The following is a 25,407-nucleotide window of genomic DNA, read 5'->3' on the forward strand; positions in this document are numbered from 1 at the left end:
TGACCATATCTACGAGATTTGCTTGCCGGATGAGTTTACAAATGGTTCAAATGGCTCTGAGCACTATGGGACTTAACCACTGAGGTCGTCAGTCCCCTAGAACTTATAACTACTTAAACCTAACTAACCTAAGGACACCACACACATCCATGCCCGAGGCAGGATTCGAACCTGCGACCGTAGCGGTCGCGCGGTTCCAGACTGTAGCGCCTAGAACCGCTCGGCCACACCGTCCGGCCAGACGAGTTTATAATATGCTGTGCGAAACGGTTTAATATCCTGAAGGCAGTTGCGTTTATGAAGCATGGTAGTGAACTAGACAATGTACTCAATGTTAGAGCGCAGTGGGTAACATTCAAGAGGCCTCTTTTTGTCCTGCAGGATCAACAGCAGACACATTAAAAACATCAAGTAGTTGTAAGTGCTGCCTTACACTTCGTTCACTGTTACTTGTTACATATTGTTCAGATATTACAGTTCATTTATTTTACAAACATTTTTACAAAAATTGGTACCACAAAATCTGTCAGCGGCAGGCATGTTAAGTTTCGTACAGTTGCAGTGGCTACGCTGACAGCTCACAGATAAACGTATAATCGTCGCTACAGCTGACGTTCACGATCTCCCCTGTGAACCACACAGCGCCGCACAGTTCATCGCTATCGCTGGTGTCTGCTTCTTCGTCCCAGTTGACGTACCCAGTCGAGTTGAGAGGTTGACCTGCCAGAACATAAAAATGAGCTCTCAGCCATAGATCAAGTTTGACAGCAGTCCTTCTAAAAGCAGGAAGATAGGGTTCATTGTTATCCGCTGTGTTTCTTTCGCGTATTGCTGAAAGAATTCAATGTTCCCCCAATGAAGGCAAACTTAAAGACTATATATCTTTTGAAATCTTGTCAAATGGTTCAAATGGCTCTGAGCACTATGGGACTCAACTGCTGAGGTCATTAGTCCCCCAGAACTTAGAACTAGTTAAACCTAACTAACCTAAGGACATCACAAACATCCATGCCCGAGGCAGGATTCGAACCTGCGACCATAGCGGTCTTGCGGTTCCAGACTGCAGCGCCTTTAACCGCACGGCCACTTCGGCCGGCGAAATCTTGTCCTGTTAAAGCTTTTATCTACAACAAAGGATGCAATGTGGTAGCAGGCAGAATAAAATCTGTCCGGTCAGTGGGTACAGGAACACTTCTGGGGGAAACATCTACACAACAGCAAGCTGAACAGTGAACAGATACAGGAAGCAAATGTGCTACCCAAACATTCAGTTGTGAGTGAATTGTAGATCACCCTACATTCTAGTAATGAGGAGGGGGCAGGTTGGGTTCTTATCATACAGAGGTCGCATGCATATAGATATGATGATTCTATAGGAATTTTGCTAGGACTGCGGCCGGTGTGGCCGAACGGTTCTAGGCGCTTCAGTCCGGAACCACGCGACCGCTACGGTCGCAGGTTCGAATCCTGCCTCGGCCTTGGATGTGTGTGATGTCCTTAGGTTAGTTAGGTTTAAGTTCTAGGGGACTGATGACCTCAGAGCCATTTGAACCATTTGTTGTTGTTGTTGTTGTTGTTGGTAATATTATGGCGTGACTGGGATTTGCGATTAAAAGTGAGAGCATATGATCCGAACTGACCACAGACGCGCTATAACAATAAGCAGCAGAAGGGCAATTTGTTCAAAATCTGGAAAAGATGCATATGTAGTTAGGACTAGTTTTTTATCTCCCTTATTCTGTGTTAAATGCAAACGCAGGCCTGGGTGAAATGAACATTCAGGAGATTGAAGCAACAAGCATCCTACCTACACTATGTGATCAAAAGTATCCGGACACCCGGCTCAAAAAGACTGACAAGTTCGTGGCGCCCTCCAACGTTAATGCTGGAATTCAATATGGTGTTGGCCCACACTTAGCCTTGATGACATACGTTGGCATACGTTCAATCAGGTGCTGGAAGGTTTCGTGGGGAATTGCAGCCCATTCTTCACGGAGTGCTGCACTGAGGAGAGGTATCTATGTCGGTCGGTGAGGCCTGGCATGAAGTCGGTGTTCCAAAACATCTCAAAAGTGTTCTATAGGATTCAGGTCAGGACTCTGTGCAGGCCATTCCATTACAGGGGTGTTATTGTCGTGTAACAACTACGCCATATGCCGTGCTTTATGAACAGGTGGTCGATCGTGTTGAAAGATGCAGTTGCCATCCCCGAATTGATCTTCAACAGTGGGAAGCAACCCACACCCTGCCATCGGATCGCCATATTGTGTACCCTGAATCGTCACTCCACACAGCGTTTTTCCACTGTTCAATCGTCCAATGTTTACGCTCCTTACACCAAGCGAGGCGTCGTTTGGCATTTACAGGCAGATATGTGGCTTGTGAGCAGCCGCTCGAGAATGAAATGCAAGTTTTCTCACCTCCCGCTTAACTGTCATAGTACTTGCAGTGGATTCTGATGCAGTTTGGAATTCCTTTGTGTTGGTGTGGATAGATGTCTGCCTATTACACATTACGACCCTCTTCAACTATCGACGTTCTCTGTCAGTCAACAATTGAGGTCGGCTGTAAGCTTTAGTGCTGCACGTGTCCCTTCACGTTTTCACGTCACTGTCACTCTGGAAACAGTGGATCTAGGGATGTTAAGGAGTATGGAAATCTTGCGTACAGACGTATGACACAAGTGACACCCAATCACCTGACCACGTTCGAAGTCCGTGAGTTCCCCGGAACCCCCCACTCTGCTCTCTCACGATGTCTAATTACTAATGACGTCTCTGATATGGAACACCTGGCAGTAGATGGCAGCACAATGCACCTAATACGAAAAATGTATGTTTTGGGGGTGTCTGGATGTTCAAGTAGGTCTGGAACCACAATCCTGTCGAAGCCCATTTACTTCAATGGCCAAAAGAACGTCTCAGGAAAGGAGTTCACCAACGCAATCCCAGCAGAAGCTGCCGCAAACGACTGCACACACAAGTTCCCTTACACTGATGGAGTTGCTGTAAAGGAATTTACTTACTCCATGCAACAAGCAAAGCCTACAGACAAACGCAGTCCACACATTACATGCCAATCCATCCAGGCACACAAAGCTGAATGGTGTGTAAGCGACAAATGGAGCCATCAGATTATTCTGAACTTTTATGTGTGGAAAATCTAATGAAACTGCCGATGTTATAAACACTGAATAGTACGTGAAGGAACCAAGATTCTACTCAAACAAATCACCTTATTTCGCAAAATGCTCCCATCAACAGAAAAATAGGAACGATGAAACTACAAGTGTCTCGGTGACATTTTTCGGTGGAACGTAAATTAGTCGAAGACATTTGTGGAGGAAATCAGGCTTCTAGCACAAATGAGACCTTGTGTTTGCAAGAAACCTAGTTTAATTATCTTTGCAAGAAACCTAGTTTAATTATCTGACACCCCTGCGCTAAGCTGTTGTAGCCTCCACAGCGAAATGACCAAAGTGAAGAGAGAGCTAAAAGAGGAGAGCAATCTTCGTATGATGTTACATACCAAGTCTCACCCCTCCCTATCAGTATCAGTCTACAAGAAGTTGTAATTACTATGTTCCTGTAGCACAGAGCTTCATTATGCTCCCTCTCTCATTCTCTCCTTTACACGACAGACCTAGAGATTTTCGTTACCATGGAACTACTACTCTCCATGCCTTTCGTACTATGTGAGGATTTTAATGCTCACAGCGTACTTGGAGCTTCAGTACCATTGGCTCTCGGACTCAAATTGTTGAGAGCAGTTAGCAGAATATCTGTGTCTTCGAAAACTGAAACAGACAATGCACATTTTCGCTACTACAGAATCGTTCCCCGGCATCTATCACTAGTTACGATATCCAACTCTTGCACACTGTACTCTGTGCGAAATGCCATTGACGTTCAGGTCAGTAACTATTTATCGATCTGGACATATCTACCAGAAGGGGTCGTCTAAAGACAGCCGCCACGGTGGTAACCAGTAATGCAAACTGGATGCTGTCCAGCTAGGTGGCGGTACTTCAACTTAGTGAGGACGTCCAGTGTTGAGTGGATCACGTGATTAGCTCCATCCTCCACGACTGTTAGTTCAGGAGAGCTAAGGCCTCTCTCTTCCTTCTGTATCACTACTAGAATGAGATGTGCACCGCTTCAGAGTTTCAAGTGCCGACCACTTCTTGAGAACCTCTCAGCTTACGGTTCATGACATTAAAATATCGCTGCACTTCAAAAGAGAGCGAAAAGAGATCGTGCCAAGCAATACTGAACTCCAGTTATCGTTCCACTAAATTGTAGAAAGTGTGGGAGATAATCACGAAGATTTCGGAGAAAAAGTGAAAGATGCGCTATTGCTGTTTTAATGAGGAATGATGTTCTCCAGACCAACAAAGGAAACGTGGATCAGACTATGGACGGACATTCTGCTCATACAGGATGATTCAGGTACCCCTACATATGGGTCATTTGCAACCCATAGGGCCATGTGGGAGATTTTCACATTCTCTTACTCGCTATACGTAAACCAATAGTCGTACAGAAAAATGAAAACATTCTTGAGCGAAATTTAGTGTAGTTAAATTTTTTACTGGGATACGTTGTCGCTGGAGGCCATGGTCTTCGAGATATTCCTGAAAAACGCGTTTGAAGTTGACTTTTCTAAGTTTCTCTTGAATAATTCGAAAACTATGGGCACTAGCGAAAACGTCTCGCCAGTCAAAATTTAACTACATGAAATTTCCTGCAAAAAAGTCCATTAATTTCTTTCTGTAGGACCAACAGTTTATGCTTAGCGAAAAAGAGAATATGAAAATCTGCGCGTGGTATTTGAAGACGTTGCGGACTCCGTAAAATCTATAGGTGGCTGAATCAGCATTTATATTGACTGCCCGACAGGATCCAACTTTCCGTCGACATCGAGCGATCGCCGAGACGAGCGGTGTTGACTTCTGTGCTACCAGCGGTGAAGTTTACAACTCTTTCTCAGTGTGTGAGCTAGAGACAACATTGCGTGTGGCACGTGACAGGACACAAGGTTTGACGTCATTGGTTGAACTATGTTGTGGCACATCAGTGGAAACCCTAAAAGAATCTTCAACGACCTCTTAAATTTAATTTTTTAATCGCAACATTTGACCGACTTTTGGAGTTTCAGTTCTGCCTGCTCAAGCCTATGAATATCACGCATGTCCGAGCAGCAACATAGCCCCCTGTATGGAAAAGACCTTGGAGTACCTGATCAGCCGGTGCCTTGTCCGTATCTTGGAATACACACATCTCCTTAGTCGCTATCAATGTTGATTTACGAGATAGGTTCAAATGGTTCAAATGGCTCTGAGCACTATGGGACTCAACTGCTGTGGTCATTAGTCCCCTAGAACTTAGAACTACTTAAACCGAACTAACCTAAGGACATCACACACATCCATGCCCGAGGCAGGATTCGAACCTGCGACCGTAGCAGTCGCACGGTTCCGGACTGCGCGCCTAGAACCGCGAGACCACCGCGGCCGGCACGAGATAGGTAACTTCACTCCACTGACAACGCATATCGGCCTACAACAAGCTTCCTAGTGTGTGCACTACATAATGGGTATCTTTATCGATCAAAAGAAGAATTATGACACTGCTTGAAGCGTTGTATCTTCGACCAGTGTCACACATGAGGCATTTGTGGACGTCTTCCACATTTGCTTCGGTCCTTCCTATCGCCATGCCATTTTAAATGTTTAGTGCTTAATGTCCTATTCGATTGCTTTATAGTATTGAATAGTGTCCCTCAGGGCTGAGTTTCAAGAGTGATTATATTTTTCATAGCTGTTAATGATATTGCGTCCACTGTCGGCAGCTGTTGTACAGTGCACCTTATTCGTCATGATGGCTGGTCACAGAAGCAATTACGAGAAACCCCAATCCCAGCGTCTGATGTGGATGTAGAGCGCCGTCATTTAACACTACTGGCCATTAAAATTGCTACACCAAGAAGAAATGCAGATGATAAACGGGTATTCATTGGACAAATATATTATACTAGAACTTACATGCAGATGATAAACAGGTATTCATTGGACAAATATATTATACTAGAACTTACGTGATTACATTTTCACGCAATTTGGATGCATAGATCCTAAGAAATCAGTACCCAGAACAACCACCTCTGGCCGTAATAACGGCCTTGATACGCCTGGGCATTGAGTCAAACAGAGCTTGGATGGCGTGTACAGGTACAGCTGCCCATGCAGCTTCAACTCGATGCCACAGTTCATCAAGAGCAGTGACTGGCGTATTGTGACGAGCCAGTTGCTCGGCCACCATTGACCAGACGTTTTCAGTTGGTGAGGAATCTGGAGAATGTGCTGGCAAGGGCAACAAACATTTTCTGTATCCAGAAAGGCCCGTACAGGACCTGCAACATGCGGTCGTGCATTATCCTGATGAAGTGTAGGGTTTCGCTGGGATCGAATGAGGGGTAGAGCCACGGGTCGTAACACATCTGAAATGTAACGTCCACTGTTCAAAGTGCCGTCAATGCGAACAAGAGGTGACCGAGACGTGTAACCAATGGCACACCATACCATCACGCCGGGTGATATGCCAGTATAGGGATGACGAATACACGCTTCCAATGTGCGTTCACCGCGATGTCGCCAAACACGGATGTGACCATCATGATGCTGTAAACAGAACCTGGATTCATCCGAAAAAAATGACATTTTGCCATTCGTGAACCCAGGTTCGTCGTTGAGTAAACCATCGTAGGCACTCCTGTCTGTGATTGCTTTATAGTATTGAATAGTGTCCCTCAGGGCTGAGTTTCAAGAGTGATTATTTTTTTCATAGCTGTTAATGATATTGCGTCCACTGTCGGCAGGCGTCAAGGGTAACCGCAGCCATGGTCTCCGGGCTGACAGTCCATGCTGATGCAAACGTCGTCGAACTGTTGGTGCAGATGGTTGTTGTCTTGCAAACGTCCCCAAATGCTGACTCAGGGATCGAGACGTGGCTGCACGATCCGTTACAGCCATGCGGATAAGATGCCTGTCATCTCGGCTGCTAGTGATACGAGGCCGTTGGAAACGAGCATGGCGTTCCGTATTACCCTCCTGAACCCACCGATTCCATATTCTACTAACAGTCATTGGATCTCGACCATCGCGAGCAGCAATGTCGCGATACGATAAACCGCAATCGCGATAGGCTACAATCCGACCTTTATCAAAGTCGGAAACGCGATGGTACGCATTTCTCCTGCTTACACAAGGCATCACAACAACGTTTCACCAGCAACGCTGGTCAACTGCTGTTTGTGTATGAGAAGTCGGATGGAAACTTTCCTCATGTCAGCACGTTGTAGGTGTCGCCACCGGCGCCAACGTTGTGTGAATGCTTTGAAAAGCTAATCATTTGCATGGCACTGCGTGTTCTTCCTGTCGGTTAAATTTCGCGTCTGTAGCACGTCATCTTCGTGTTGTAGCAATTTTAATGGCTAGTAGTGTATATCAGGAGGGAACTTCCAAAGCCGCAACAAGCATGTAGGTCCTCCTCCATATCGCAATCACCTGTACACCACTCCGTTACTAGCCCACCCACGGTGCAATTTTTTCATAACCATTTCCAAACAAGGAGCCTTTTGAGGGTTTTAGAAATTTGTGTGACAAATGTTAATGTTTTACGCCAAGGTCAGAGTAGGCACCACTTTCGATAGTTATATTTATGTATGACGACTTTTGAGAAAGATAGCACAGCTACTATCGAAATGTTATCTATGGTAGAGGGTTACCGGTCTCGCGAATTAACACCTAATTCTCATTATCTTGCGACGTGCTATATTCTGGATGCTATGACACTTACCGAGAACCGTTTCGTAGTAGTTCTCTTCTCTCAGGTAGCGGAATCCAACGAACAAGCGACGGTGACGGTTCATGACTTTCTTTATGACCTCTTCTTCTGCCTTTGAGTTAATTATGAGCAGATGGGCACCTTCTTCTTCGCAGATCTTCTTTGCCTCCGACCACGTCCTCGGTGACTCATGCAATTTATAAGAACCAACTCCATCATATTTTTCGTAATCAGATCGCGTACTCCAATGTTTTGTAATCGTCGTCAATGAGTCATTGTTGTTGTTAACACTAGGATTTAGATGTGGAGTACCTGTAAACAGAGTAACTGCTATAGCGTAAAAACATATTGACACATTTATTCGTTCTATAAACAGTCGAAAGTTCAATTTGTATGATAATTCTCTTTTTGTTTTTGAACAATTTCTTCACGTTACTTTCTACAGCAGATAAGAACTTTTTAAATGTCTTAGACGATGGTTACAACATATGTGTCAGCCTCCGATCGTTTTGTGTTGGTCCTATATCCTACACTATCTTATCGAAGGTAAATGAACACCCGTTAGTAGACATCGGTATAGAGAGTGTTTACCTTTCGCTCTTACACTTGCTTGAACTCTGCTGGAGACAATTTCAATGAGTTGTCTGAATGTCTATGGAGGAATGGTATCTCGTTCTTCCTTAGTACCCAAAAACAGGTAAGTTAGTGACGTGCGACGCTGGAGTCTGGAGCGAAGTCTACGTTATAACTAACCCCAAAACTACTGAACTGAGTTCGATTCGGGACACTGGGCAGGGCAGTCCATTTCAGGAATGTTGCGGTCCACAAACCATTGCTTTAAGACAGGTGCGTCGTAATGCCAATAGCCAATACAAAAAGCCATCGTCCGAACTCTGCCTCTGTTGTACACGGTACACAATACTGTAAATTCTGTTCATGTCCTTCCGCAGTTAGCGTTTCCGCAAACCCAATAATGGGACCACAATGTAACCACGGAAAACAGCCTCAAATTATAAGGCGACCTCTTTCGTACTTCACTGTTGGCATTACGCATTACGGCAGGTAACACTCTCCAAGAATTCACCACTGCCTTGTGGTGTAACTCTTTACAGCACCTCAAGTGTCACTCAGCACTGACTACAGAAATGAGTGACTTACAAGGAGCTACTCGACCACTGTACCCCATTCTTTTCAACTCTTTACACATAGTCATTGTGTTAGTTATACAGTCGACTTGGGCATCTTTAGAGGGCTTGGAATTTCCCTAATGAATTTGTTACTAAGGTGACATAGAATCCTTGTCTACGTTTAAAATCACTGAGCTCTCCTGACCGAACCATTTTACTGTCACTGCTTCTACACTGGCAATACTCACTGCTTCCCTTTACACTGGCTAGTCCACTTCTCGTTACATCTAGTGATTACATAGGGTTTCCGTATGCAGTTGATCACTTACTTTATCTTGTTGATCTAGCTTGTAAGTAGGCTGTTTAGGTTTTTATATTGGTAACGCCACGTAGCGCTCTGTATGAAAATCACTGGCTGTGCTGTGTGCAGTCTATGGCTGGTTGGCATTGTTGTAATTTTAGCCATTGTAGTGGGCTGTTAGCTGTTAACAGTGCGTAGCGTTGCGCAGTTGGAGGTGAGCCGCCAGCAGTGGTGGATGTGGGGAGAGAAATGGCGGAATCTTGAGAGCGGATGATCTGGATGTGTGTCTGTCAGAAACAGTACATTTGTAAGAATGGATGCCATGAACTACTGTATATATTATGACTTTTGAACACTTTTAAGGTAAATACATTGTTTGTTGTCTACCATAATCTTTCATTTGCTAACTATGCCTATCAGTAGTTAGTGCCTTCAGTAGTTTGGATCTTTTATTTAGCTAGCAGTATTGGCGCTTAATGTATTGCAGTAGTTTGAGTAACGAAGATTTTTGTGAGGAAAGTGATTTGTGAAACGTATAGGTTAATTTAGTCAGGGCCATTCTCTTGTAGGGATTATTGAAAGTCAGATTGCGTTGCGCTAAAAAATATTGTGTGTCAGTTTAGTGTTGATCAGAATAGGTAAAGAGCGAAATGTCTGAGTACGTTCAGTTCTGCTCAGCTGTTTGAAAATCAAATAATGTAAGAGAATTATCAGCACAGTAATTCATTAATTTTTCTAAGGGGACGTTTCATAAGCTTTTCAAGGACTAATAAACAAAAAGTGAAATTAATGAGTTTCTCATGAGGAACATAGCTCCCGATTGACAGTACTGAAAGGCAGGAGGGACCTATTTACCATAGGAGTGATGAAGATGATGAAAGTCCAAAAAGATGTATTTCCGTGTCTGCTTTACTTGTCTGCACAATTGTACTGGGCCCTACAGGCACAAAAGGTTGAGGGGAGATGGATTAGCAAGTAGCGTCCGTCGACGACGCGACATCATTAAAGGCGGAGCATCAGCTCGGAGTAGACGGAGATATTGAAGAATATTGTCCATGTCCTTATGGAAGGAACTATTTCGTCCTCATACCCATATGTCGGTCAGGTTCAACTACCCTGCAATGTTTGCATCTACATATCCGGCAAATAATTTTACTATAGCGTGCAAATAAATACTCACACATATTCGTATTTCACTGAGAGTGTTACTTGATGGAATGCTAGGCTTCGTGACTTGCGGCATGGATGTATCGAGTGCAGGATTCCAAACCACACATTTATGCAATGCCCTATGTGTCAGACTGAAGTCTGATACGAAGAGGGAGAGAGTATCAGATGACACGATGTAAAATAGGGCCTACATTTTCTGTGTACAATAGTAAAATTCCGTTTAGTCTTGTGGATACGTTTTATGCCAACAGCTGGTAACGAACAAACTGCAATATTGCATCAATGGCAGCTTTCACATACACAGAATACGTAATACACATCATCCATATGATAATATACGAACGAGCGAGAATTCGAGGCAACTGTATCGAGAACAAATTACCGACGGCGCCGAACACCGGCAGTATGGTACTGCAGCAGCTTAAATCATTGCTATTGATTCAGCATACGACATTAATGATTGTGAAACTTCCTGACAGATTAAAACAGTGTGCCGGACCGAGACTCGAATTCGGGACCTTTGCCTTTTGCCGGCAAGTGCTCTAGCAACTGAGCTACCCAAGCACGACTCACGCCCCGTCCTCACAGCTTTACTTCTGCCTTCTACCATCCAAACTTGCCCGTGAAAGGCATAGGTCCATAGTTCGAGTCTCGGTCCGGCACACAGTTTTAATCTGCCAGGAAGTTTCATATCAGCGCACACTCCGCTGCAGAGTGAAAATCTCATTCTGGATTAATGATTGTGTCCACCAGCAAATAACTACCTCCAGCAACTTTTCCGAATACTTGCTGACCTTTTTACATTATAACAAAAACTTACGAAAGTTTTCTTCCTGGAAGTCAAATGTGATATTTAATTTCACTTACTAGCAGAGGAGTTCCCACTAAAATTTGCGTTGTTAGATAGGCACATGGCAGTTTAATGTTTCGTGCATAAAGGAAACCAGGTGCCACCTTCATTGCATTATTGTTATTATTATTACTAAACAAAAATCGAGGTGAAAACTGAAATGTTAACAGAAACAAGTGTTTGGGTGAAGAGATCGGTACAGTGGCTTGTATTATTATATTTAGAGAAAGTCAGTAAAAAAAAATTAAAATCAGAGGACCCCACTGAGAATAAAAGCTCCTTAAGAATGTCGTGCGCAATATTTGAATATTTCTTGTCTGTGGTACAATCAGCTATTCGAAAACAGGGTAAAAATGCCAAAGAGATCGTCTTTTAATTATCCTTCGATTTCTACAGACAGTATCAATTATTTTATTACAAACGTAATGCATTTATGTTTACTTTAACATTAACCTGAAGACGTCTGTTTTTCTTTCTACTTCCCCTTCCGGTGAATCAAAGCAATCAATATACATGATTTTGCACTTCCTTGGATGACTGTGGGTTGTTAAGTGTGTCTACGGATTCCAATGGCGCGACTGTTTGGAGCCATCTGTCTTTGCACTATTTTAGTTTCCAACAGTGACAGATTCGCACCGACATAAAACACATAACTTCTGCAAATCTGAGAAAAATCACAGTAACCGGCGCTGCTGGCAAGACCCAAGAAACTGTTTCACTTTGCGGAAGATACATCTCGAAATTGAAGAAACTTGCGAAAGTAAGCAAGATTGAGTTTCTAACAATGCCAGACACAACAATACTAGCCTGCTCTGACATCGTAAACCTGTGAACATATATTCGTTGGAAAGACTCTCTCAAATCAAAACAAAAGAATTAAATCAAGTGTAAAATTATAAATAAAGCAGAAATTTATTAACTCATATATTATTTGAATTAATCTTCTCACGTAACTATTTTTCATTCAACGGTAAGATTTACGTCCAAAACAAAGATCTGGCAGAGGGACGCAGCTTGCATGCCTGCTTGATGACGTATTTAGGCAGAACATAGAAGAAGAATTCTTCTTAACTCATACACAGTTTACAGATATACATATAAAAGACGTATAAATGACACAATAATTCAGTGGCCCACAAGAAGAATTAGTTAATCTCGCAGATCAAAATACAACAAAGAAAACAGCCGCACATCAAACAACGGGATTAATTTCCTTATTATGACTATTTCCGGTCACAACAACAACCATACATTCCAGATACATATAAATAAAGAAGAAGCTGTGTGACATAAATCAAAGTTTCTGTATCCGGAAGGTGATGTCTCTTTAGATTTCACCCATACGAGTGGCACTAGTAGCGCCATTATGAGTATGCAAATCAGGTTTGCTTTAAACACACGCCGTAAAGTTCGTGAGCCTTAGTTATCGTGAGATTGGACTTGGTGAATTGTAGTTAGTCAAGAATACTTTTAAGGTGACGAAGACACCATTATCAGCACCCCACAGAGTTTGAACGAGGTAATAGGGCAACGAGAAGCTGCATATTGCTTCTGTAAAACTGCAAAAAGACTTTGCAGGAACGTGGCCATTGTACATGACAGCTGGCAGTTGTGGTTATGCGAATATGTGGTCGCAAGAAGACCGGGCTCCGGACTGTCAGGTGGCACTACACAGAGAGATTAATGCCTTCGCAGTATGGCTCTGGCGCATCGTACTGCGTAGGAAGCAGTAATTTGAACAGCAGTTGACGCCACAATGACACAAAGGACAGTTACAAATCTATCACTTCAAGGACAGCTCCGAGCCCGACGCCGCGCAATGTGCGTTCCACTGACCCCAAACCATCGCCATTTGGGAGTTCATTGGTATCAAGTGGTAGCTCATCGGTGAGCAGGAAGGAGGTGTGCTGTTCTTTCTGATGAAAACTGGTTCTGCCTCGATGCCAGTGATGGCCGTCTGTTGGTTAGAAGGAGCCCAGTTGAGGGCCTGCAACCAACCTGCATGCTAGACATGCTGGACCTACTCCGGCAGTTCTGGTGTGAGGTGCGATTTCGTATGACAGCAGGACCATTCTCGTTCTTATCCCACGCACCCTGACTGGAAATTTGTACGTTAATCTGGAGATTCGATCTGTTGTGTTGCCATTCATTAACAGCATTCCAGGGGGTGTTTTTGAACAGGATAACGCTCGCCAATATAAAGCTGTTGTAATCCAGCGTGCTCTACAGAGTGTCAACATATTGCCTTGGCCTTCTCGACCACCAGACTTGTCTCCAATCGACCACATCCGGGAATCTACGTACTATATCTCTATATCTACGTACCATATACAGGGTGTTTCACTAAATGTGTTTGTCTCTGTAAGTTACGAAGTAATAGGCGACGGAAATATTTATTGCAGCAGTCACCATAAGAAACGTTGCACTGTCTGCGGAGCTATGAACATAGTTTGTTGTGTTATTATCCAAAGAGCTACATTTTTTAAATGGAACAATAGTTGTTTCTATCACGCACTGGAATCAGTAACACCAGCGGTGTATACATCAATTTAAATTACATTCCTATCACTTTTAGTTTCGGAGCTACAACCCTTCAAAGTTTCAGGGGCAGATACCACACGATGTACATAATACATGGCTGTGTGGTGGGTGATGGATGTTCTGGTGGTGGGATGTTGATTTAAATGAGATGTTCAAATGTATGTCCCTTGTTCCTGAATGCACAATGCAGTGCGCCTTCTACAGGATCAGCGGACGAGATGTAGCATCGCTGGTGTCACGGAGCAACATTCGTCCTCGATGCCCCGTTTTAGATCATCTGGAGATGTGGGCTCAGTGACATAAACACGATCCTTTAGATATCCCCACAAAAAGAAATCTAATGGTGTTAAATCGGGCGACCTTGCGGACCATGAATGAGGACCATGGCGCCCCAACCACCTTCCTGCAAAACTTGTTGTTTAGTTCTTCCACAACAGCACGCGTAGAATGAGCTGGGTGACCATCTTAGTGCGTCCACATAACGACTCTCGTGTGTAGACACACATGTTCAAGGAGACCACCCAAACTGTCGAGTATAAACGCGAGGCATAATTCACCTGTCAGTGTACCTGGGAAGTAGCGTGGACCGATGATTTCATCCCCAAGGATTCCACACCACACCTACGTTGACGATCGACAGGCGATTCACTGCGCCATAATTTGTGAATGTGGACTCATCAGAGAACATAACATCTGGTAAAGATTCCAGCGTGAAATTACGCATGGCCCATTCAGAGAATGCAACCCTCGCACGGAAATCGTTCCCATGCAGCTCCTGGGTCAGTGACAGACGGTACGGTTCAAACCTGTTGCCGTGTACTATACGCTACACAGATGTGAGACTGACACCAGCGACTGCAGCAAAGGCTCGTAAGCTGACATGAGGATCGTGGTGTACTGCAGCCAAAAGGAACACCTCCGTCTCCTCACTCCTTGCAATTCGTCGTCTATTACTGCGGAGCATTACCAAGCTGCCTGTTTCCCGAAGTCGTTGTTTGGCACGTAAGAACGTAATGGCTACCGGAGCTCTTCGCCTAGGATATATCACGGCGTACTCCATGGCATCGTGTCAGCACTCGCCAAGCATCAGCATCATGTCAAAGTACTCGTTGTTCGTGAATGCCATCTTCATCAGATGTCAGTAACTGTGGTATTTTGAGCCCCGTTTGTTTGTGTGGCTCGAACTGTCGGGTATACAGCCGTGTGCGGCGACAGTCAGCAGTCACAGCGCATCGAGGAAGCTTCTCGCTCCGTGACACCGGCGACGTTACAACTCGGCCGCACCACATTTAGAAGGCACATTGCGTTATGTGCAGCGTGTGTAGTATCTGCGCCTGAAACTTTGAAGGGTTGTAGCTCCCAAACTAAAAGTGATAGGAGTGTAATTTAAAATGATGTATACACAGCTGGTGCTACTGATTCCAGTGCATGATAGAAACAACTATTGTTCCATTAAAACAGTATCTTTTTGCTGTAGCTCTTTGGATAATAACACAATAAGCTATGTTCATAGCTCCGCAGACAGTGCAACGTTTCTTATGGTGACCTACCGCAATAAATATTTCCGTCGCCTATTACTTCTTAGCTTACAGAGACAAACACATTTAGTGAAACACCCTGTATATGTACTATACCAGCCTAATGTGTCTCTATTTATCTCTCATATAAACATCCTTGCTGAACAGATCCAATGTAAGCTAAAGGAACTACCATCGAAACCGCAAGTTAAAAAACAAATGCCAAAATTTGTATGTCTTCCTCCTTGGTGACATATCAAACAAACTTTGAACGACATAATACGAAAATGTCCTTCCATATAGACAGTGAACTACAACATAAGATTATTCACAATAATAAATTCACTGGAGAGTAGCATAAAAAGTCTGGCATATATGAACTCACCATGCTGTAGTTCTTGGTTCTATATATGACAAGTAGGAAGAAACTTTGCAACACGCTAAGAAGGACGTATGGATCCCTCTAAATAAAAACTTTAGACAAATCAAGCTTTGCATCACGCATTGTCCATATCATGTACACTTCCTTGAGGACACAAAAGACAACTTTTGCGTGTTACACATTGCTGACATAGAGTTGCAAATGGATCTCCTCTTACAACTACTCTCACATTCACAGTTTAAAAGAAGTTCAATAAATCCATGGCGAATAGATTGCATCAACACCGAACCTTTTATTCCAGAATTCCCAGACATAATCGCATCAAAACACGGAAAAGACAATACTAAGATATATTCAACCTCCAGCATAAATTATCGTACTTTTATTCATGTAGCAAGAAGAGCACTCTATTTACTCATAACTGTTTAGCTCTTTATTATTGATATTGACATGGTACAACAAACAAAAGCTCTGTCGTGTATGGCCGTAAGTTAATCACTCTCTAATTAGGTGCTAAATATTTCACTGCATTTACTTATCTTTCGTGTAACTTTTTCATACATGTTACATGTACATTGACAATGTATGAGGACATCTGCATATTTGATGGTTCGCTTGCATCAGTTATCGATGCTTGTAAATATTTATTATGTTGTGGAATTCATCTCCAGTCAAAGATCGCGCTGTGTAAGGTGTGATAGCTATCTTGTTTACATTCCTTATACTTACGTTCAGCGTTTACTGAGTGCGAATGAGGTCGAAACCAACTGCAACTAAAGGTTGCGTAATGTGTATATAACTTGAGAAAGATACTTTATCACAAAGGATTTTTCATGGATACTATGAGACAACCCGACGTCAGTATCCAGAACACAGCCTTTTCCTTTCGTAAACTGTTCGCTGTCAGTAACCAGATTTCCGTTATTTCCGCCAGCACCACGATCGCAGTATTTAATTGCACATGATCTAGATAATGTTCCTGTAACACCTTTACCTGATAACGAGCTTGCAGTGGCTCTAAAATATAACTTATTACATATTATACCCAAAAAAGAAAATAGCAAAAAATTTGCCAATCTAAAATTTGCCTTCCACATCTGCCTCTTTTATCAGGTCTTTTCCCAGGATATGTTCCTATATTTGCTAGGAGGCTAGGAGATCGTTCTGATGAAGACCCTCGCCACGTGGTGAAGACTTCATGAACGAATTGATTTCCACATGAGCTTAGGTACTTTGCTATCCTCGGTGAACTTTAACTGAACACTGTGGACACAAAATGCTGGAATGTGAAGCCACTATCAAACGCTTTCCCTGATCCTCACGAAAACACACTTGTAAAATGTCACGCAGTAAAATATGCAAAGGTAATACAGGGTACAAAATCCACGTTTCCTACGTCGGAAAACGAGTTGAGAAACATACGCTGAAGTGACAAAAGTCATAGGATAGCGATATGCGCGCATACAAATGGCGGTAGTACTGCGTATACAAGGTATAAAAAGGTAGTGTATTGACAGAGATGTCGTTTGTACGCAGGTGATTCATGTGAAAAGACCTCCGATGTGAATATGGCCCCACGACGGGAATTAACAGACTATTAACGCAGAATGATAGTTGGAGCTAGATTTCGAAAATCATTAGGAAATACAATATTCGGAGATTCACAGTGTCAAGATGTCAAGACTGTGCAGGAAATAGCAGATTTCAGGCACTGCCTCTCACTGCGGCCATCATTTAATGACCGAGAACAGTGACGTTTGCATAGAGATGTCAGTGCTAACAGACAAGCAACACTCTTTAAAATAACCGCAGAAATCAGTATGAATCAATATGGGACGTGCGGGGAACGAATCCGTTAGGACGATGCGGCGAAGTTTGCTGATAATTGGCTATGGCAACAGACGACCGACATGATTATCTTCGCTGGCAGCACGGCATCGTCTGCAGCTCCTCTCCTGGGCTCGTGACCATATCGGTTGGACCCTGGAGGATTGGAAAACCGCGGCCTCGTTAGATGACTCCCGATTTCAGTTGGTAAGAGGTGATAGTAGGGTTCAGTTGTGATGTAGACCCCACGAAGCCGTGGACCGGAGTTGTCAACAACGCCCTGTGAAAACTAGTAGTGGCTCCGTAATGGTGTGGGCTGTGTTACATTGGATTGGACTGGGCCCTCTGGTCCAAGTGGACCGATTATTGACTGGAAATATTTATCTTGATCTATATGGAGACCATTTGCAGTCATTCATGGACTTCATGATACCAAACAACGGTGTCATATGAGCGGGCCACAAGTTTTCGCGTTTGGTTTGAAGAACATCCTGGACATTTATAGCGAATGAATTGGACACACAGAACGTCCGACATGAATCCCATCCAACATTTATGGCACATAATCGAGAGGTCAGTTAGTACACAAAACCCTGCATCAGCAACACAGTCGCAATTATGGACTGCTACAGAGGCAGCATCGCTCAGTATTTCTACAGGGGACTCCCTTTTTTGAGTCAATGTCACCTCGAGCTGCTGCACTAAGTCGGGCAAAAAGAGTGTAAGTAGGCTGTTTAGGTTTTTATGTTGGTAACGCCACGGAGCACTCTGTATGAATATCACTGACTGTGCTGTGTGCAGTCTGTGGCTGGTTTGCATTGTTGGAATATTCGCTATTGTAGTGTTGGGCAGTTGGATGTGAACAGTGCGTAGCGTTGTGAAGTTGGAGGTGAGCCGCCAGCAGTGGTGGATGTGGGGAGAGATGGGAGAGTTTTGAGAGCGGACGATCTGGACGTGTGTCCGTCAGAAGGAGGAAATTTGTGGTACTGGGTACCATGAACTCAGATATATATTATGACTTTTGAACACTATTAAGGTAAATACATTGTCTGTTCTCTATCAAAATCTTTCATTTGCTGACTGTGCCTATCAGTAGTTAGTGCCTTCAGTGGTTAGAATCTTTCATTTAGCTGGCAGTATTGGCGCTCGCTGTATTGCAGTAGTTGGAGTAACGAAGATTTTTGTGAGGTAAGTGATTCGTGAAAGGTATAGTTTATTATTAGTCAGGGCCATTCTTTTGTAGGTATTATTGAAAGTCAGATTGCGTTGCGCTAAAAATATTGTGTGTCAGTTTATTGATGATCAGAATAAGTAAAGAGAGAAATGTCTGAGCACGTTCAGTTTTGCTCAGCTGTTTGAAAATCAAATAACGTAAGAGGTTTATCAGCACATTCATTTATAATTTCCCATAGGGGACGTTTCAGGAGGTCCGACGCGATATTTGGAGATATACGATGACTCTGGTCACCTTAGTGTAAATATTAAATTGCGATCTAATTCTCTGAAGAGTGTAGGTTCTCATTATGTTTCACTACATGTTTATGAAATATGCACGGTGTGGTTGACATCATTATGTCAGTGAGATTTAGTGTTGTAGGTAACGGAAAGACTTTTGTCGTTTCGAATATATATGTCCAAAATCGTGAATTTGTCGAATATTTAATATATTTACCGCTAAGCCATGTGAAATGATAGTTGTAAATCTGCATGTGTTCCAGAGTTATAACCCTTCCGCCACGCCGCACTGCATTGAAGCTTATAGGCACACGGCATACATATATTCAACTCTTACGCAGGTATGAATGTAATCGACGATTAAAATTCTTTAATGTGTTATTACTATTATCGTTATGAAGCTTCATTATTAGTTACGACTATTTTTGTCTATCGTAGGTGAAATGCTAGGACGTCAACCTCTTTCACCATCTTGGTGGACACTGCTGTCTTTTCTGGGGAAGAGGCTCATACAGGCTTAGACCACATAGACCTGTAGTTCGGAGTGTCATTTTAAGCTCTTTAGCTTTATTAATAGGTTTTCTTTTTCAATTGTGGAAAGTAATGTTAAAAGCTCTTTTCAGTTTTTTTCAGTTCCTGTTTTTGATCACTCTCTGCTCGCTTACTACCCCTGCACATCTTTTGTGTTGTTGCTAGCTTTCATTTTGATGAAAGTGCGTGTCCTTACGAACCGCAATACAGCCAAGTGCTCCATTCCTAAATACTTCTCATTTATGATGTCATTTAATCTTATTATGACTTTTGGATTAAAATCAAGGAAGCTGATGTTGAAATGTTGACATTTTCTTTCCACGCTCAAAGCAAATGCCATAAAACTTTCAATCAGCTGCTTTAAATATCCTCCAGAAACTGTATGAAGCCACTTCTTTCCTGAAAAATTTAAGTGACCAATTAGTTAACCATGCAAATGTTGTAGTGTTTTGTTTGGAAATAATAGCGTGGTAAGAATGAAGTTAATTTTTGTGATGGTTTCCACTTCCGAAGAACACTACAGTTGACAGCCTTTGGGAAGTTCCCTAGGTGTCCCTAATGTATATTCTATTTTATTTTGTGGAATAGAAATGCACATTTCCAACTGGAACAGGCCTACGGACAATTTTCACTACACTTTTGACGGTAAACTTCTTGTGAACACCTACAGTCGTCGTTACGTAATAGTGGTCTTTTGTCTGCACTTCTTTGCTCCGTGGCATGAGACTTGGTCTCCAGAAACTATTATACGTTCATGTGGTGAAATACGCTAAAATCAATATCAATTGATATTTCATCTTCAGGAATTACTACACGTCCATGTAAGTTAAAATAAATACCCATTGATTGATGAGAGTCCCCATATTTCTATACTTTCGCGTGCTGCTTTAAATACTTCTGAATACTGCGAATATAGAAGAATGAAAGATGCTTCAGAAAAACGAATGCTACGGTCCTCATTTGTTCTCTCAGAGAATAGGCAAAATTTACATCCAGAGATATACGTGGTATGTGATCTATTAATCAATGAAATTACTCTGGTGAATAATGGAAAAAAGATTATTTCTGTAGGACATCCACATGTGAGAGGCATGATAATCAATTTAGAGAGATCGAGTTCAAAAAAATGGTTCAAATGGCTCTGAGCACTATGGGACTCAACTGCTGTGGTCATAAGTCCCCTAGAACTTAGAACTACTTAAACCTAACTAACCTAAGGACAGCACACAACACCCAGCCATCACGAGGCAGAGAAAATCCCTGACCCCGCCGGGAATCGAACCCGGGAACCCGGGCGTGGGAAGCGAGAACGCTACCGCACGACCACGATATGCGGGCAGATCGAGTTCAGTCATATAAATATTTATTAAAGCTACGACTAGTTTCGAGATTTTAATATCCCATCTTCAGGTGTAAGAAACTGTACAGTTTCATATACCTGAAGACGGATTTTTAACACCTCGAAACCCGTCGTGGTTTGAATAAATACTAGTACAACTGAAGCTGATCTCTCTGCATTAACTGCAACGAAAAAAGTATTTCTTGGCAGTCAGGTTAAGAACAATTGATTTTTTTTTCTTTGTAATCATCACTTATCTGACGTACAGTGTGTTCGAATTTGACTCTATAAGCAAGATACTTCGTAATCACCTCTAACAGCTCTACATTTTCCTTCAAATGTGTAACATTTTCCCCTTTGTATTTGGTGCAATTCTCAAAAATGTCTCCCATCTCCGAAACAATCTCTACAAATTCCTTATTTCGCACTCACTTTCCTGTAGATGATAAGTCCATCTCAGAAGATTACAGTTCTGTCTCATCTCGCGTTTATGCCAGTCAATTAACACTTAAATTATCAGAATCTCTTTCTTTCTTCCATGCACTACCTGGCAGGATTTCGCTCGCTTTACAGCTCAGAATGAAACAATTCTTTGGGAGACAGTGGTAGGCAAAGTGCGGTCACAGACCCGCCTCTGTCCTGTTACTTTGAAAACGTGGCTACGTAGAATGTGTTAAATACATTTAGAAGTCACGACGTACTTGTCTGCTATGGTTAATAGAATTGGGGATCACGCAGAAAACCATTATCTTTCACTTAAAAACTTACTCTAAGTAATATCTCAGTACACTGATAATTATGACGTAACTCTGTCTCAGTCGCCATTCACTAATAAAAATTTACGCTGCCGTAAATAACCTTTTCAGTCGTAAACGCAATTACAGCACAATACGTTATGGCAATACGGGCTACTGAGCCCTGATTGGGTTCATTCTGGCGTCAGCGGTGCGCCTTCCTACTGTACACACACCTCGTGGTCCCTACCTTGTATTTTAGTATCTGTAGTTTGTGCTGCTGAATTTGCCGTCTCAGGGATATAGGTAAACTGCAAATGTTCTGAATTATAATTTGCTCTGGGAGAACAATAGCGATATTTAAGGTGTGTTAACACACCCTCCAAGATAAAGAGTACAGAAAAATAAGAAGCTTGGCAATACTACGCGAAACATTTTTTCAAACAAAAAATATTGAATTGCAGGAAGGCAGACATGCTCTTGGTCAAAAGTACTGTCGATAGTTTTTATGCGCCCAACCGACGAACCTATATACTCGTTAAACGTTTTTGTCGGCGTCAATCAATTGTACTTCAAACGTATGCAGACGTTTATATGAGATGATCCATAGAAAGACAGCCAGTATTTTAATTTGTTTACAGATGTAATGGGACATATTTTATCACCGTGTAACTGATGCACCGTTAAAAAGTTATCAATGAGATAGGACCCTTGTAGCCGTCATTTATTAGCAATAGAAATTGTTGTTTAATTAAATAAGCGTTGTAAGTACGAGTTAAGTTCTGATAACTGAATTATTACTAAAATTACTTTTTCAGTCGTAATAATATCGAAAATTGAAAGGTAAATTATTTCAGAAATTTTCGACAACTATCTATGTATTTGCAGGACTCTCGATATCAACCGTTTGGCTCTGAGTGTGAGGAAATATTTTTAATATGTCAAGTATTAGTCGACATAGATTGTTATTGTTTTCGCAACTATATGCTTACTCATGTTAGTACTCATATTTCTGCCTGGCGCTATTCGTTTGGCAGAATCTGTACTTCCTTTACGTTAATTTGTTATGGAAATTAGTAGCCGAATTATACGTACAAAGACTGCAGGAAATAGCACTCACTTTTTTGTGTGTGATATACTTTCAGGGATTTCGTTTGTACTAAGAGTAACAGACAAATGTATCAGTAAAAATCTTAATAAAAAGTAAGTTTTGGAAAAGAGGTTGTAGTCAAACGCCGCTGACTATAAAAAGCAATGGAATTTCTCTCACCTTTTGTCGCTGCCTCAGATCCCAGGCTTATCGTGATGTGATTCGTGACCTCCACTTCGTATACCGAGCAACCTGCCGCTTTCTCACCGTCATGTCCTGGCTTTGGTTCTCTAGGAGTTACGGTTGTCTATAAATGGAGCGTGAACATCATGTCAGAACAAGGCTCTTTGTTTTGTTAACTCATACAATACGTTCCATCACTTACTTTAACAATCGAATGCAACGTCGGGTGTTGTTGACAAGTTGCTCCCGAAGAATGCGCTGCAGACGTTGACAGTGTCGCGATTACAATTGTTAGAGTAAACACGGTTACTATACCAGTCATCGTCGACACTGGAAAACAAACCAGGAGATAAGTGCATGCCTCTTTAGCCTACAATAACTTTGGAATGCTATGTGTTCATAGCCTATATGTTTAACAACTTGTGCCTCATACCACAAGTGACAAATCTGTCAGGAGAAAAATATATACATAGCAGAACCCTACTCTAGGTACAACGTTATGATACAGATATAACGGCGACAGCACCATTCATTGTAGAAGGAGAGAACACATTGTATCTAAATCAACGGCGGGACTCTATGTTCAGATTGCCGATACCAGAATACGGTTGGTCACCTGCAATGAGACGATATTCTATTTTGAAGATGTGGAAATCAGCTCCCACTACGTTTAGACATTGAACTTGTCTTTGCTTTAACTCTTGCCTATATATGTCCTCTTCCATTTCAGCTCACGGTTTATATACGCTAATATATACGGTACAAATTATCACATTTCCTTAAGAAACTTGTAAAGCTTCGGTATGAATGTTTTAATGATTACAATACAATATGCCGTAAAAACAGATGCAGTTTATTAAGGTCTAGAAGAGAGAGGTGGGAATTTAGATTTTAATTGTTTCTAGTTGCTCAAAAAGTATCAATTTCTCCCTAAAACTAACCATAGGAATTCAATTAATGTATTTTACTACGGTATATTGATAATTTTCACTTATGGACCGTCTGACAGCAACTGAATAAAACACAATTTTAGTGCCATACGCGTTTCGCCTTTATTTTCTGCAAGGCATTATCAGTGGCCTGGAATATGTACATATGTTAGCTATTTTATTTACATTTTTGTCACTGTGCCTATAGGTTATAAACAGTTCTGGTGGTTGGTATTTCGTATTAAGTAGTCATGTTTTGAACTGTACTTACAGGTTGCGTAGACAGTTTCTTACATATTACGCTCCTGTTGCATTTTTGGTGTTGTCCTTCTTTCTATGAGCGCCAATTTGTTGTTTTTTCCGCATTCCACAGCACTATGCACTGAACGCTTGTTTTAATGCAATGTTTTGGTTTCTGTTGCCGACTGTCAAATGTTTTTGCCAAAGATCGAATATTACTGCCAAACTTATGAGTGTAACTATTGAAGTATCTCTGGTCTGTTCGTGTATGCATTTGTGTGTGCGTTTGTGTGTGTGTGTGTGTGTGTGTGTGTGTGTGTGTTTTTTGGTGTCGTATTAATTTAATTTCATTTTATTGTATTTATTTATTTATTTTTGTTTTTGCCCTGTGTATATGTGTGTGTGTGTGTGTGTTTTGGTGTTATATATATATATATATATATATATATATATATATATATATATATATATATATATATACTGTGTGTGACTGTCTGTCTGTATTTTGGTGTCACGTAATTTTTTTTGTTTTTGGGGGAGGGGGCTGTGTGTGTGTGTGTGTCTGTCTGTCTGTATTTTGGTGTTTTATATATATATATATATATATATATATATATATATATATATTATGTTATTTCCTTTATTAAGTGTAGTAGGGAGCCTGTGCTGATGTGTGTTTCTTCATTTATCACATGTTTGTTTTCTGCTATGGCTTTCTGGATGTGGAAGTTGTCTTGCATTTGTATAAGATGCTTGTCATGGTTGCTTATTCTCATTATTTTCATTTCTTGTTCCATGTTTGTGGGATGATGGTTGTAGTGTTTTAAATGCTCTGCAAATGTGGAATGGTTTGTTTCATACTTCCAACATCTGATATGTTCTTTGTATCTTGTTTCAAAACTCCTGCATGTCATGCCTATGTATACTGCATCACAACTTTGACATTCAAGTTTATATATTCCTAATTGTTGGAATTTGTCCCTCTTGGTAGCTGGCTGGCTTAGGTGTGATTGAAGGGTTTGCCCAGGCTTATATGCTATTTTGAAGCCCTGTCTCTTTAGGATGTTTGCAACTCTGTGCGTTAGTTTATGTGTGTAGGTCATGGTGTACCATCTGGTTCTTTTCTGTGTGGTGTTGTCACTGTGTGTGTTTGTTGAGTGTGTTTGTAAGTTTTCAGCTTGTAAGTTCTTTTGCATTGTGGAAATGTTGTGTTTGTTTTTTATTTGTGTTTTTATTTTTTGATTGAGCCTGTGTACCACATGTGTGTCATACCCATTGTTCCTAGCTATTTGTATGATCGTGTTCATTTCTTGTTCATAGTTTCTCTTGCTGAGTGGGATTCTGTTT

The 25,407-nt window shown here is 41.9% G+C and overlaps 1 protein-coding gene across 1 annotated transcript in view; it reads right to left on the reverse strand.

Moving 5' to 3' along the window:
- Positions 1-435: 435 nt before the first annotated feature.
- The window catches only part of LOC126234734 (hemolymph lipopolysaccharide-binding protein-like), a 34,265-nt gene continuing 9,293 nt past the window's right edge, over positions 436-25,407 (reverse strand). Inside the window, exons 2-5 of the mRNA XM_049943479.1 lie at positions 23,094-23,221; positions 22,889-23,015; positions 7,857-8,156; positions 436-720 (exon numbers count right to left, since the gene is read on the reverse strand). Coding sequence (XP_049799436.1) covers positions 566-720; positions 7,857-8,156; positions 22,889-23,015; positions 23,094-23,221 — 710 coding nt within the window. The 3' untranslated portion in view covers positions 436-565. The remainder of the gene's footprint in view (positions 721-7,856; positions 8,157-22,888; positions 23,016-23,093; positions 23,222-25,407) is intronic.

The sequence above is a fragment of the Schistocerca nitens genome, chromosome 2 (genome assembly GCF_023898315.1).
Source record: "Schistocerca nitens isolate TAMUIC-IGC-003100 chromosome 2, iqSchNite1.1, whole genome shotgun sequence".
In the NCBI taxonomy this organism is placed as follows: Eukaryota; Metazoa; Arthropoda; class Insecta; order Orthoptera; family Acrididae; genus Schistocerca; species Schistocerca nitens.